Here is a 12,410-nt window from a genome sequence, read left to right on the forward strand (position 1 = left end):
CGGGGATCTGGGCTCTCTGCTTCCAGGGCCTGGGTTTTGCAAGGGGGGTACTGCATCCTCTTGCGTCAGGGATTTGTGTTCCTTAGTTTAGATCAAATTCTATTTTGTGTGGTTGGAGCAGCAATTGGGTGCAGTGTGGGAAAGCAAAGAGTGAAGCAGCAGAAGGTTTTGGGACGAGAAAAGGCGTTCCTGAGTCAGAGCAAAGTAGAGGCCCCTTGCTTCATTTTGCTGAGCTAGTTTGCTCCTTGAGTTTGTTGCGCAGCACTTGCGTGGTCTTATTTCACGTTGCACTAATTTTTTCAGCGTTCCTACGTATCAGCCTGGGAGAAGGATAAAACCAGTGTTCACATTATGCCGGATACACCTGGCATTTTGCTGGCCCAGCAGAACCAAGCGAACCTCAGCGAGGTAGGTGTTTGAGGTGGGGTTCTGCGTCCATCCGTGGACACTGCTGTGGCCCAGGAAGAAGTGATGCTTGAGAGCAATGCTTGTTTTTCTTTCAGAAACTGTACAAGCTTGCGCTGGAGGAAGAGAAGAAAAAGGGCTACGACATGCGGGCTGATGCCATTCCTATCAGGTCTGCTAAAGCTTCCCGAGACATTGCCAGTGACGTAAGTATGCAGCCGCCCGTGGCAGCACACCCTGTCGGGCAGTGTCCAGGTGGTTGCAGTTGAAGCCCAGGGTCTGCGACCTTGGATGACTGGAGGCAACACAGCTCTTAGCTGTCTTTACCATTCAGCTAGTGCGTAAACGTGTTGTTTCTGGAGGGAACGCCTGTAGCTGTCCCTGCTCTCGTTATGGGCGTGCAGTGTTGCTAGGGAATGTGTAGATAGTGTGGAGAGAGTAGCTGGGAGCTGTGTGGTGGATGCAATCCAAAGCCGCATCCCTCCGGGGCTTGTGGGTGCATCCCCTTGTGCCACAGAGTGGATGTTTGAGGTGGTGTGCTGCCCTCAGTCCTGCCAACCTGCACGCCCTTATTGTTGCGGGTACGCAGCTGAGCTGGACGTTAGGAAGGAAAACCCACACCAAGTTCTGTGCTACGACTGAGGCATTTATTGTTTCTGTCTGGCCAGGGGACAGGCCCCGTCACTGTAGGCCAGTCATTACTGTGCCCCAGAGTATCTTTTTAGGGCTTAGCTCTGCAGGAGCTGAATTTACTCTCTTATGTGAGGTTCTGTAGTTCAGGTTTGTTCCCCTCTTGTAAGGTGGTGAGTTCAATCTCTCCTCGGTCTTACTTGAGATTTCAGTAAAAGGTGGGGGGAAAAAGTGTCGTGTTGCCCCTTGTGACTTTCCCAAGCTTAGTGGCTGTAGGCTGGCAGATGAGGACGGACACGGGGCTGGGAGAATAAGACTCCTGAGCAATGTGCAGGTGAGCGTGGTGCAGTGCAGCATGTCAGCTGCTGTGGGCTGTGTGGGTGAGGGCAGACAGGTCTGTGCAGGACGAGGCCCAGGTTGCCTGCTGGAGCTGCCTGGTGGTTTTCCCCGAGTTTTGCATCCCAGCTGCTGAGCTGGCCTCTCTGTGGGGGTGCTTAGGTTGTGTGGAGACCGTGTCAGCTGGCATGCATCGCTCCTGGTTCCTGAGCTGGTGTGGTTGGAGTTGCCATCTGGGCCTCCATGCGCCTCCTGTGGCCCAGTGTAGGCGTGGGGTGGGATGGAATGGTAGGACGCAGTAGGGATATGCTGCGCTTAGACATGTCTTCACGTGGTGATCTTGCCAGGCTCCGTTAGCAAAGTGCTTGTTCACAGGCATGGCTAGAGAATAGTGCCAGAAGGGAGAAGAGCTGGTCTGAAACTTACTGAGCTTCTTTAACCCTGCAGTACAGGTATAAGGAAGGCTATCGCAAGCAGCTTGGCCACCATATCGGAGCCCGTAACATAGAGGATGATCCGAAGATGATGTGGTCGATGCACGTAGCCAAGATCCAGAGTGACAGGGAGTACAAGAAAGCCTTTGAGAAGACAAAGACACACTTCAGTAGCCCAGTGGACATGCTGGGAATCGTGTTGGCGAAGAAATGTCAGGAGTTGGTGAGCGACATTGATTACAAGCACTCTCTGCATCGGTGGACCTGTCTGCCGGACCAGAACGATGTTGTACAAGCCAGGAAAGTGTACGACCTTCAGAGTGATGTAAGTTATTCCTTACTGGCTGTGTGAAAGCCAGAAGTCTCTCCTGTGTTCTGTGGTGGGGAGCATAAGTGTAGGCTGATTCTGCGAGACTGAGACTGTTGTGTGGCCGTTCTGGCTCGCTGAGAGTTGGTGTTGTGAAGGGGCAAGGATGAAGTTTGCGTGGTGTCATCGTTTATGGTCGCAGAAGAGTCCTGTCTTGCCTTGAGCATTGTGTGGGAGGGTTGTGGCAGGTGGCTAGAGTTCTGTATGGCAGGGGAAGGGCGACGGAGTCAAGTATTTTCTTGTGGAGGACCGACATGGGCAAAGGCAGGGCATGTGTGTGGTGGGGAATGGTATGGGGAGCGTTAGGTGATGAGGTATAAGGCTCCTTCTGTGGCCCTGCCAGCTGGAGATTGCCAAATGGGGTAGGTCTTTCCCAGGGAGACTCAGAAGATGGGGAGGGAGGGTTTGTGGATTGTTTGGCGCCTGCTTGTGCTGTTGTAGGCACGGGGAGGCAGGTTGTGGGGAGCTGAGCTTAATGGGAGTCACTTTTGTGGTGGCTGGTAGGTTGACGGGGGAAAGCGTGTTTTGGTAGGCCGAGCTTCCCTTGGTAGGAGGAGTTGTTGCGGAGAGTAAGGAGGTTGCTGAGCTGCTGTGTGTCCTTGCGTGTCCTTCCAGAACGTGTACAAGTCCGACCTCCTGTGGCTGAGGGGCATTGGCTGGTCCCCAAGTGGTTCCCTGGACGATGAGAAGAATAAGAGGGCGAGCCTCATCCTGAGTGACAAGAAGTATCGGCAGCACCCGGACACCATCAAATTCACGAGCCTTCCTGACTCGATGCCTATGGTTCTGGCAAAGCACAACTCTGACATTATGAACCAAGTGAGCTTTGTTGTGTGTGCAGCCAGAAGGAAATGAGTGCATTTCCCGGGGATCTGGGCTCTCTGCTTCCAGGGCCTGGGTTTTGCAAGGGGGGTACTGCATCCTCTTGCGTCAGGGATTTGTGTTCCTTAGTTTAGATCAAATTCTATTTTGTGTGGTTGGAGCAGCAATTGGGTGCAGTGTGGGAAAGCAAAGAGTGAAGCAGCAGAAGGTTTTGGGACGAGAAAAGGCGTTCCTGAGTCAGAGCAAAGTAGAGGCCCCTTGCTTCATTTTGCTGAGCTAGTTTGCTCCTTGAGTTTGTTGCGCAGCACTTGCGTGGTCTTATTTCACGTTGCACTAATTTTTTCAGCGTTCCTACGTATCAGCCTGGGAGAAGGATAAAACCAGTGTTCACATTATGCCGGATACACCTGGCATTTTGCTGGCCCAGCAGAACCAAGCGAACCTCAGCGAGGTAGGTGTTTGAGGTGGGGTTCTGCGTCCATCCGTGGACACTGCTGTGGCCCAGGAAGAAGTGATGCTTGAGAGCAATGCTTGTTTTTCTTTCAGAAACTGTACAAGCTTGCGCTGGAGGAAGAGAAGAAAAAGGGCTACGACATGCGGGCTGATGCCATTCCTATCAGGTCTGCTAAAGCTTCCCGAGACATTGCCAGTGACGTAAGTATGCAGCCGCCCGTGGCAGCACACCCTGTCGGGCAGTGTCCAGGTGGTTGCAGTTGAAGCCCAGGGTCTGCGACCTTGGATGACTGGAGGCAACACAGCTCTTAGCTGTCTTTACCATTCAGCTAGTGCGTAAACGTGTTGTTTCTGGAGGGAACGCCTGTAGCTGTCCCTGCTCTCGTTATGGGCGTGCAGTGTTGCTAGGGAATGTGTAGATAGTGTGGAGAGAGTAGCTGGGAGCTGTGTGGTGGATGCAATCCAAAGCCGCATCCCTCCGGGGCTTGTGGGTGCATCCCCTTGTGCCACAGAGTGGATGTTTGAGGTGGTGTGCTGCCCTCAGTCCTGCCAACCTGCACGCCCTTATTGTTGCGGGTACGCAGCTGAGCTGGACGTTAGGAAGGAAAACCCACACCAAGTTCTGTGCTACGACTGAGGCATTTATTGTTTCTGTCTGGCCAGGGGACAGGCCCCGTCACTGTAGGCCAGTCATTACTGTGCCCCAGAGTATCTTTTTAGGGCTTAGCTCTGCAGGAGCTGAATTTACTCTCTTATGTGAGGTTCTGTAGTTCAGGTTTGTTCCCCTCTTGTAAGGTGGTGAGTTCAATCTCTCCTCGGTCTTACTTGAGATTTCAGTAAAAGGTGGGGGGAAAAAGTGTCGTGTTGCCCCTTGTGACTTTCCCAAGCTTAGTGGCTGTAGGCTGGCAGATGAGGACGGACACGGGGCTGGGAGAATAAGACTCCTGAGCAATGTGCAGGTGAGCGTGGTGCAGTGCAGCATGTCAGCTGCTGTGGGCTGTGTGGGTGAGGGCAGACAGGTCTGTGCAGGACGAGGCCCAGGTTGCCTGCTGGAGCTGCCTGGTGGTTTTCCCCGAGTTTTGCATCCCAGCTGCTGAGCTGGCCTCTCTGTGGGGGTGCTTAGGTTGTGTGGAGACCGTGTCAGCTGGCATGCATCGCTCCTGGTTCCTGAGCTGGTGTGGTTGGAGTTGCCATCTGGGCCTCCATGCGCCTCCTGTGGCCCAGTGTAGGCGTGGGGTGGGATGGAATGGTAGGACGCAGTAGGGATATGCTGCGCTTAGACATGTCTTCACGTGGTGATCTTGCCAGGCTCCGTTAGCAAAGTGCTTGTTCACAGGCATGGCTAGAGAATAGTGCCAGAAGGGAGAAGAGCTGGTCTGAAACTTACTGAGCTTCTTGAACCCTGCAGTACAGGTATAAGGAAGGCTATCGCAAGCAGCTTGGCCACCATATCGGAGCCCGTAACATAGAGGATGATCCGAAGATGATGTGGTCGATGCACGTAGCCAAGATCCAGAGTGACAGGGAGTACAAGAAAGCCTTTGAGAAGACAAAGACACACTTCAGTAGCCCAGTGGACATGCTGGGAATCGTGTTGGCGAAGAAATGTCAGGAGTTGGTGAGCGACATTGATTACAAGCACTCTCTGCATCGGTGGACCTGTCTGCCGGACCAGAACGATGTTGTACAAGCCAGGAAAGTGTACGACCTTCAGAGTGATGTAAGTTATTCCTTACTGGCTGTGTGAAAGCCAGAAGTCTCTCCTGTGTTCTGTGGTGGGGAGCATAAGTGTAGGCTGATTCTGCGAGACTGAGACTGTTGTGTGGCCGTTCTGGCTCGCTGAGAGTTGGTGTTGTGAAGGGGCAAGGATGAAGTTTGCGTGGTGTCATCGTTTATGGTCGCAGAAGAGTCCTGTCTTGCCTTGAGCATTGTGTGGGAGGGTTGTGGCAGGTGGCTAGAGTTCTGTATGGCAGGGGAAGGGCGACGGAGTCAAGTATTTTCTTGTGGAGGACCGACATGGGCAAAGGCAGGGCATGTGTGTGGTGGGGAATGGTATGGGGAGCATTAGGTGATGAGGTATAAGGCTCCTTCTGTGGCCCTGCCAGCTGGAGATTGCCAAATGGGGTAGGTCTTTCCCAGGGAGACTCAGAAGATGGGGAGGGAGGGTTTGTGGATTGTTTGGCGCCTGCTTGTGCTGTTGTAGGCACGGGGAGGCAGGTTGTGGGGAGCTGAGCTTAATGGGAGTCACTTTTGTGGTGGCTGGTAGGTTGACGGGGGAAAGCGTGTTTTGGTAGGCCGAGCTTCCCTTGGTAGGAGGAGTTGTTGCGGAGAGTAAGGAGGTTGCTGAGCTGCTGTGTGTCCTTGCGTGTCCTTCCAGAACGTGTACAAGTCCGACCTCCTGTGGCTGAGGGGCATTGGCTGGTCCCCAAGTGGTTCCCTGGACGATGAGAAGAATAAGAGGGCGAGCCTCATCCTGAGTGACAAGAAGTATCGGCAGCACCCGGACACCATCAAATTCACGAGCCTTCCTGACTCGATGCCTATGGTTCTGGCAAAGCACAACTCTGACATTATGAACCAAGTGAGCTTTGTTGTGTGTGCAGCCAGAAGGAAATGAGTGCATTTCCCGGGGATCTGGGCTCTCTGCTTCCAGGGCCTGGGTTTTGCAAGGGGGGTACTGCATCCTCTTGCGTCAGGGATTTGTGTTCCTTAGTTTAGATCAAATTCTATTTTGTGTGGTTGGAGCAGCAATTGGGTGCAGTGTGGGAAAGCAAAGAGTGAAGCAGCAGAAGGTTTTGGGACGAGAAAAGGCGTTCCTGAGTCAGAGCAAAGTAGAGGCCCCTTGCTTCATTTTGCTGAGCTAGTTTGCTCCCTGAGTTTGTTGCGCAGCACTTGTGTGGTCTTATTTCACGTTGCACTAATTTTTTCAGCGTTCCTACGTATCAGCCTGGGAGAAGGATAAAACCAGTGTTCACATTATGCCGGATACACCTGGCATTTTGCTGGCCCAGCAGAACCAAGCGAACCTCAGCGAGGTAGGTGTTTGAGGTGGGGTTCTGCATCCATCCGTGGACACTGCTGTGGCCCAGGAAGAAGTGATGCTTGAGAGCAATGCTTGTTTTTCTTTCAGAAACTGTACAAGCTTGCGCTGGAGGAAGAGAAGAAAAAGGGCTACGACATGCGGGCTGATGCCATTCCTATCAGGTCTGCTAAAGCTTCCCGAGACATTGCCAGTGACGTAAGTATGCAGCCGCCCGTGGCAGCACACCCTGTCGGGCAGTGTCCAGGTGGTTGCAGTTGAAGCCCAGGGTCTGCGACCTTGGATGACTGGAGGCAACACAGCTCTTAGCTGTCTTTACCATTCAGCTAGTGCGTAAACGTGTTGTTTCTGGAGGGAACGCCTGTAGCTGTCCCTGCTCTCGTTATGGGCGTGCAGTGTTGCTAGGGAATGTGTAGATAGTGTGGAGAGAGTAGCTGGGAGCTGTGTGGTGGATGCAATCCAAAGCCGCATCCCTCCGGGGCTTGTGGGTGCATCCCCTTGTGCCACAGAGTGGATGTTTGAGGTGGTGTGCTGCCCTCAGTCCTGCCAACCTGCACGCCCTTATTGTTGCGGGTACGCAGCTGAGCTGGACGTTAGGAAGGAAAACCCACACCAAGTTCTGTGCTACGACTGAGGCATTTATTGTTTCTGTCTGGCCAGGGGACAGGCCCCGTCACTGTAGGCCAGTCATTACTGTGCCCCAGAGTATCTTTTTAGGGCTTAGCTCTGCAGGAGCTGAATTTACTCTCTTATGTGAGGTTCTGTAGTTCAGGTTTGTTCCCCTCTTGTAAGGTGGTGAGTTCAATCTCTCCTCGGTCTTACTTGAGATTTCAGTAAAAGGTGGGGGGAAAAAGTGTCGTGTTGCCCCTTGTGACTTTCCCAAGCTTAGTGGCTGTAGGCTGGCAGATGAGGACGGACACGGGGCTGGGAGAATAAGACTCCTGAGCAATGTGCAGGTGAGCGTGGTGCAGTGCAGCATGTCAGCTGCTGTGGGCTGTGTGGGTGAGGGCAGACAGGTCTGTGCAGGACGAGGCCCAGGTTGCCTGCTGGAGCTGCCTGGTGGTTTTCCCCGAGTTGTGCATCCCAGCTGCTGAGCTGGCCTCTCTGTGGGGGTGCTTAGGTTGTGTGGAGACCGTGTCAGCTGGCATGCATCGCTCCTGGTTCCTGAGCTGGTGTGGTTGGAGTTGCCATCTGGGCCTCCATGCGCCTCCTGTGGCCCAGTGTAGGCGTGGGGTGGGATGGAATGGTAGGACGCAGTAGGGATATGCTGCGCTTAGACATGTCTTCACGTGGTGATCTTGCCAGGCTCCGTTAGCAAAGTGCTTGTTCACAGGCATGGCTAGAGAATAGTGCCAGAAGGGAGAAGAGCTGGTCTGAAACTTACTGAGCTTCTTGAACCCTGCAGTACAGGTATAAGGAAGGCTATCGCAAGCAGCTTGGCCACCATATCGGAGCCCGTAACATAGAGGATGATCCGAAGATGATGTGGTCGATGCACGTAGCCAAGATCCAGAGTGACAGGGAGTACAAGAAAGCCTTTGAGAAGACAAAGACACACTTCAGTAGCCCAGTGGACATGCTGGGAATCGTGTTGGCGAAGAAATGTCAGGAGTTGGTGAGCGACATTGATTACAAGCACTCTCTGCATCGGTGGACCTGTCTGCCGGACCAGAACGATGTTGTACAAGCCAGGAAAGTGTACGACCTTCAGAGTGATGTAAGTTATTCCTTACTGGCTGTGTGAAAGCCAGAAGTCTCTCCTGTGTTCTGTGGTGGGGAGCATAAGTGTAGGCTGATTCTGCGAGACTGAGACTGTGTTGTGGCCGTTCTGGCTCGCTGAGAGTTGGTGTTGTGAAGGGGCAAGGATGAAGTTTGCGCGGTGTCATCGTTTATGGTCGCAGAAGAGTCCTGTCTTGCCTTGAGCATTGTGTGGGAGGGTTGTGGCAGGTGGCTAGAGTTCTGTATGGCAGGGGAAGGGCGACGGAGTCAAGTATTTTCTTGTGGAGGACCGACATGGGCAAAGGCAGGGCATGTGTGTGGTGGGGAATGGTATGGGGAGCATTAGGTGATGAGGTATAAGGCTCCTTCTGTGGCCCTGCCAGCTGGAGATTGCCAAATGGGGTAGGTCTTTCCCAGGGAGACTCAGAAGATGGGGAGGGAGGGTTTGTGGATTGTTTGGCGCCTGCTTGTGCTGTTGTAGGCACGGGGAGGCAGGTTGTGGGGAGCTGAGCTTAATGGGAGTCACTTTTGTGGTGGCTGGTAGGTTGACGGGGGAAAGCGTGTTTTGGTAGGCCAAGCTTCCCTTGGTAGGAGGAGTTGTTGCGGAGAGTAAGGAGGTTGCTGAGCTGCTGTGTGTCCTTGCGTGTCCTTCCAGAACGTGTACAAGTCCGACCTCCTGTGGCTGAGGGGCATTGGCTGGTCCCCAAGTGGTTCCCTGGACGATGAGAAGAATAAGAGGGCGAGCCTCATCCTGAGTGACAAGAAGTATCGGCAGCACCCGGACACCATCAAATTCACGAGCCTTCCTGACTCGATGCCTATGGTTCTGGCAAAGCACAACTCTGACATTATGAACCAAGTGAGCTTTGTTGTGTGTGCAGCCAGAAGGAAATGAGTGCATTTCCCGGGGATCTGGGCTCTCTGCTTCCAGGGCCTGGGTTTTGCAAGGGGGGTACTGCATCCTCTTGCGTCAGGGATTTGTGTTCCTTAGTTTAGATCAAATTCTATTTTGTGTGGTTGGAGCAGCAATTGGGTGCAGTGTGGGAAAGCAAAGAGTGAAGCAGCAGAAGGTTTTGGGACGAGAAAAGGCGTTCCTGAGTCAGAGCAAAGTAGAGGCCCCTTGCTTCATTTTGCTGAGCTAGTTTGCTCCTTGAGTTTGTTGCGCAGCACTTGCGTGGTCTTATTTCACGTTGCACTAATTTTTTCAGCGTTCCTACGTATCAGCCTGGGAGAAGGATAAAACCAGTGTTCACATTATGCCGGATACACCTGGCATTTTGCTGGCCCAGCAGAACCAAGCGAACCTCAGCGAGGTAGGTGTTTGAGGTGGGGTTCTGCGTCCATCCGTGGACACTGCTGTGGCCCAGGAAGAAGTGATGCTTGAGAGCAATGCTTGTTTTTCTTTCAGAAACTGTACAAGCTTGCGCTGGAGGAAGAGAAGAAAAAGGGCTACGACATGCGGGCTGATGCCATTCCTATCAGGTCTGCTAAAGCTTCCCGAGACATTGCCAGTGACGTAAGTATGCAGCCGCCCGTGGCAGCACACCCTGTCGGGCAGTGTCCAGGTGGTTGCAGTTGAAGCCCAGGGTCTGCGACCTTGGATGACTGGAGGCAACACAGCTCTTAGCTGTCTTTACCATTCAGCTAGTGCGTAAACGTGTTGTTTCTGGAGGGAACGCCTGTAGCTGTCCCTGCTCTCGTTATGGGCGTGCAGTGTTGCTAGGGAATGTGTAGATAGTGTGGAGAGAGTAGCTGGGAGCTGTGTGGTGGATGCAATCCAAAGCCGCATCCCTCCGGGGCTTGTGGGTGCATCCCCTTGTGCCACAGAGTGGATGTTTGAGGTGGTGTGCTGCCCTCAGTCCTGCCAACCTGCACGCCCTTATTGTTGCGGGTACGCAGCTGAGCTGGACGTTAGGAAGGAAAACCCACACCAAGTTCTGTGCTACGACTGAGGCATTTATTGTTTCTGTCTGGCCAGGGGACAGGCCCCGTCACTGTAGGCCAGTCATTACTGTGCCCCAGAGTATCTTTTTAGGGCTTAGCTCTGCAGGAGCTGAATTTACTCTCTTATGTGAGGTTCTGTAGTTCAGGTTTGTTCCCCTCTTGTAAGGTGGTGAGTTCAATCTCGGTCTTACTTGAGATTTCAGTAAAAGGTGGGGGGAAAAAGTGTCGTGTTGCCCCTTGTGACTTTCCCAAGCTTAGTGGCTGTAGGCTGGCAGATGAGGACGGACACGGGGCTGGGAGAATAAGACTCCTGAGCAATGTGCAGGTGAGCGTGGTGCAGTGCAGCATGTCAGCTGCTGTGGGCTGTGTGGGTGAGGGCAGACAGGTCTGTGCAGGACGAGGCCCAGGTTGCCTGCTGGAGCTGCCTGGTGGTTTTCCCCGAGTTTTGCATCCCAGCTGCTGAGCTGGCCTCTCTGTGGGGGTGCTTAGGTTGTGTGGAGACCGTGTCAGCTGGCATGCATCGCTCCTGGTTCCTGAGCTGGTGTGGTTGGAGTTGCCATCTGGGCCTCCATGCGCCTCCTGTGGCCCAGTGTAGGCGTGGGGTGGGATGGAATGGTAGGACGCAGTAGGGATATGCTGCGCTTAGACATGTCTTCACGTGGTGATCTTGCCAGGCTCCGTTAGCAAAGTGCTTGTTCACAGGCATGGCTAGAGAATAGTGCCAGAAGGGAGAAGAGCTGGTCTGAAACTTACTGAGCTTCTTGAACCCTGCAGTACAGGTATAAGGAAGGCTATCGCAAGCAGCTTGGCCACCATATCGGAGCCCGTAACATAGAGGATGATCCGAAGATGATGTGGTCGATGCACGTAGCCAAGATCCAGAGTGACAGGGAGTACAAGAAAGCCTTTGAGAAGACAAAGACACACTTCAGTAGCCCAGTGGACATGCTGGGAATCGTGTTGGCGAAGAAATGTCAGGAGTTGGTGAGCGACATTGATTACAAGCACTCTCTGCATCGGTGGACCTGTCTGCCGGACCAGAACGATGTTGTACAAGCCAGGAAAGTGTACGACCTTCAGAGTGATGTAAGTTATTCCTTACTGGCTGTGTGAAAGCCAGAAGTCTCTCCTGTGTTCTGTGGTGGGGAGCATAAGTGTAGGCTGATTCTGCGAGACTGAGACTGTGTTGTGGCCGTTCTGGCTCGCTGAGAGTTGGTGTTGTGAAGGGGCAAGGATGAAGTTTGCGCGGTGTCATTGTTTATGGTCGCAGAAGAGTCCTGTCTTGCCTTGAGCATTGTGTGGGAGGGTTGTGGCAGGTGGCTAGAGTTCTGTATGGCAGGGGAAGGGCGACGGAGTCAAGTATTTTCTTGTGGAGGACCGACATGGGCAAAGGCAGGGCATGTGTGTGGTGGGGAATGGTATGGGGAGCGTTAGGTGATGAGGTATAAGGCTCCTTCTGTGGCCCTGCCAGCTGGAGATTGCCAAATGGGGTAGGTCTTTCCCAGGGAGACTCAGAAGATGGGGAGGGAGGGTTTGTGGATTGTTTGGCGCCTGCTTGTGCTGTTGTAGGCACGGGGAGGCAGGTTGTGGGGAGCTGAGCTTAATGGGAGTCACTTTTGTGGTGGCTGGTAGGTTGACGGGGGAAAGCGTGTTTTGGTAGGCCGAGCTTCCCTTGGTAGGAGGAGTTGTTGCGGAGAGTAAGGAGGTTGCTGAGCTGCTGTGTGTCCTTGCGTGTCCTTCCAGAACGTGTACAAGTCCGACCTCCTGTGGCTGAGGGGCATTGGCTGGTCCCCAAGTGGTTCCCTGGACGATGAGAAGAATAAGAGGGCGAGCCTCATCCTGAGTGACAAGAAGTATCGGCAGCACCCGGACACCATCAAATTCACGAGCCTTCCTGACTCGATGCCTATGGTTCTGGCAAAGCACAACTCTGACATTATGAACCAAGTGAGCTTTGTTGTGTGTGCAGCCAGAAGGAAATGAGTGCATTTCCCGGGGATCTGGGCTCTCTGCTTCCAGGGCCTGGGTTTTGCAAGGGGGGTACTGCATCCTCTTGCGTCAGGGATTTGTGTTCCTTAGTTTAGATCAAATTCTATTTTGTGTGGTTGGAGCAGCAATTGGGTGCAGTGTGGGAAAGCAAAGAGTGAAGCAGCAGAAGGTTTTGGGACGAGAAAAGGCGTTCCTGAGTCAGAGCAAAGTAGAGGCCCCTTGCTTCATTTTGCTGAGCTAGTTTGCTCCTTGAGTTTGTTGCGCAGCACTT

General features: G+C 53.3%; 1 protein-coding gene across 29 annotated transcripts in view; it reads left to right on the top strand.

Annotated features, from left to right (window-relative positions):
- NEB (nebulin) overlaps positions 1 to 12,410 on the top strand; it is a 130,945-nt gene that overhangs the window by 43,952 nt on the left and 74,583 nt on the right. For all 29 annotated transcript variants that reach the window (XM_054829697.1, XM_054829698.1, XM_054829708.1 and 26 more), the window contains exons 50-65: positions 304 to 408; positions 504 to 611; positions 1,819 to 2,130; positions 2,788 to 2,991; positions 3,341 to 3,445; positions 3,541 to 3,648; positions 4,856 to 5,167; positions 5,825 to 6,028; positions 6,378 to 6,482; positions 6,578 to 6,685; positions 7,893 to 8,204; positions 8,862 to 9,065; positions 9,415 to 9,519; positions 9,615 to 9,722; positions 10,925 to 11,236; positions 11,894 to 12,097. In XM_054829697.1, coding sequence (XP_054685672.1) covers positions 304 to 408; positions 504 to 611; positions 1,819 to 2,130; positions 2,788 to 2,991; positions 3,341 to 3,445; positions 3,541 to 3,648; positions 4,856 to 5,167; positions 5,825 to 6,028; positions 6,378 to 6,482; positions 6,578 to 6,685; positions 7,893 to 8,204; positions 8,862 to 9,065; positions 9,415 to 9,519; positions 9,615 to 9,722; positions 10,925 to 11,236; positions 11,894 to 12,097 — 2,916 coding nt within the window. The remainder of the gene's footprint in view (positions 1 to 303; positions 409 to 503; positions 612 to 1,818; positions 2,131 to 2,787; positions 2,992 to 3,340; positions 3,446 to 3,540; positions 3,649 to 4,855; positions 5,168 to 5,824; positions 6,029 to 6,377; positions 6,483 to 6,577; positions 6,686 to 7,892; positions 8,205 to 8,861; positions 9,066 to 9,414; positions 9,520 to 9,614; positions 9,723 to 10,924; positions 11,237 to 11,893; positions 12,098 to 12,410) is intronic.

The sequence above is a fragment of the Grus americana genome, chromosome 6, assembly GCF_028858705.1.
Source record: "Grus americana isolate bGruAme1 chromosome 6, bGruAme1.mat, whole genome shotgun sequence".
NCBI classification, from domain to species: domain Eukaryota; kingdom Metazoa; phylum Chordata; class Aves; order Gruiformes; family Gruidae; genus Grus; species Grus americana.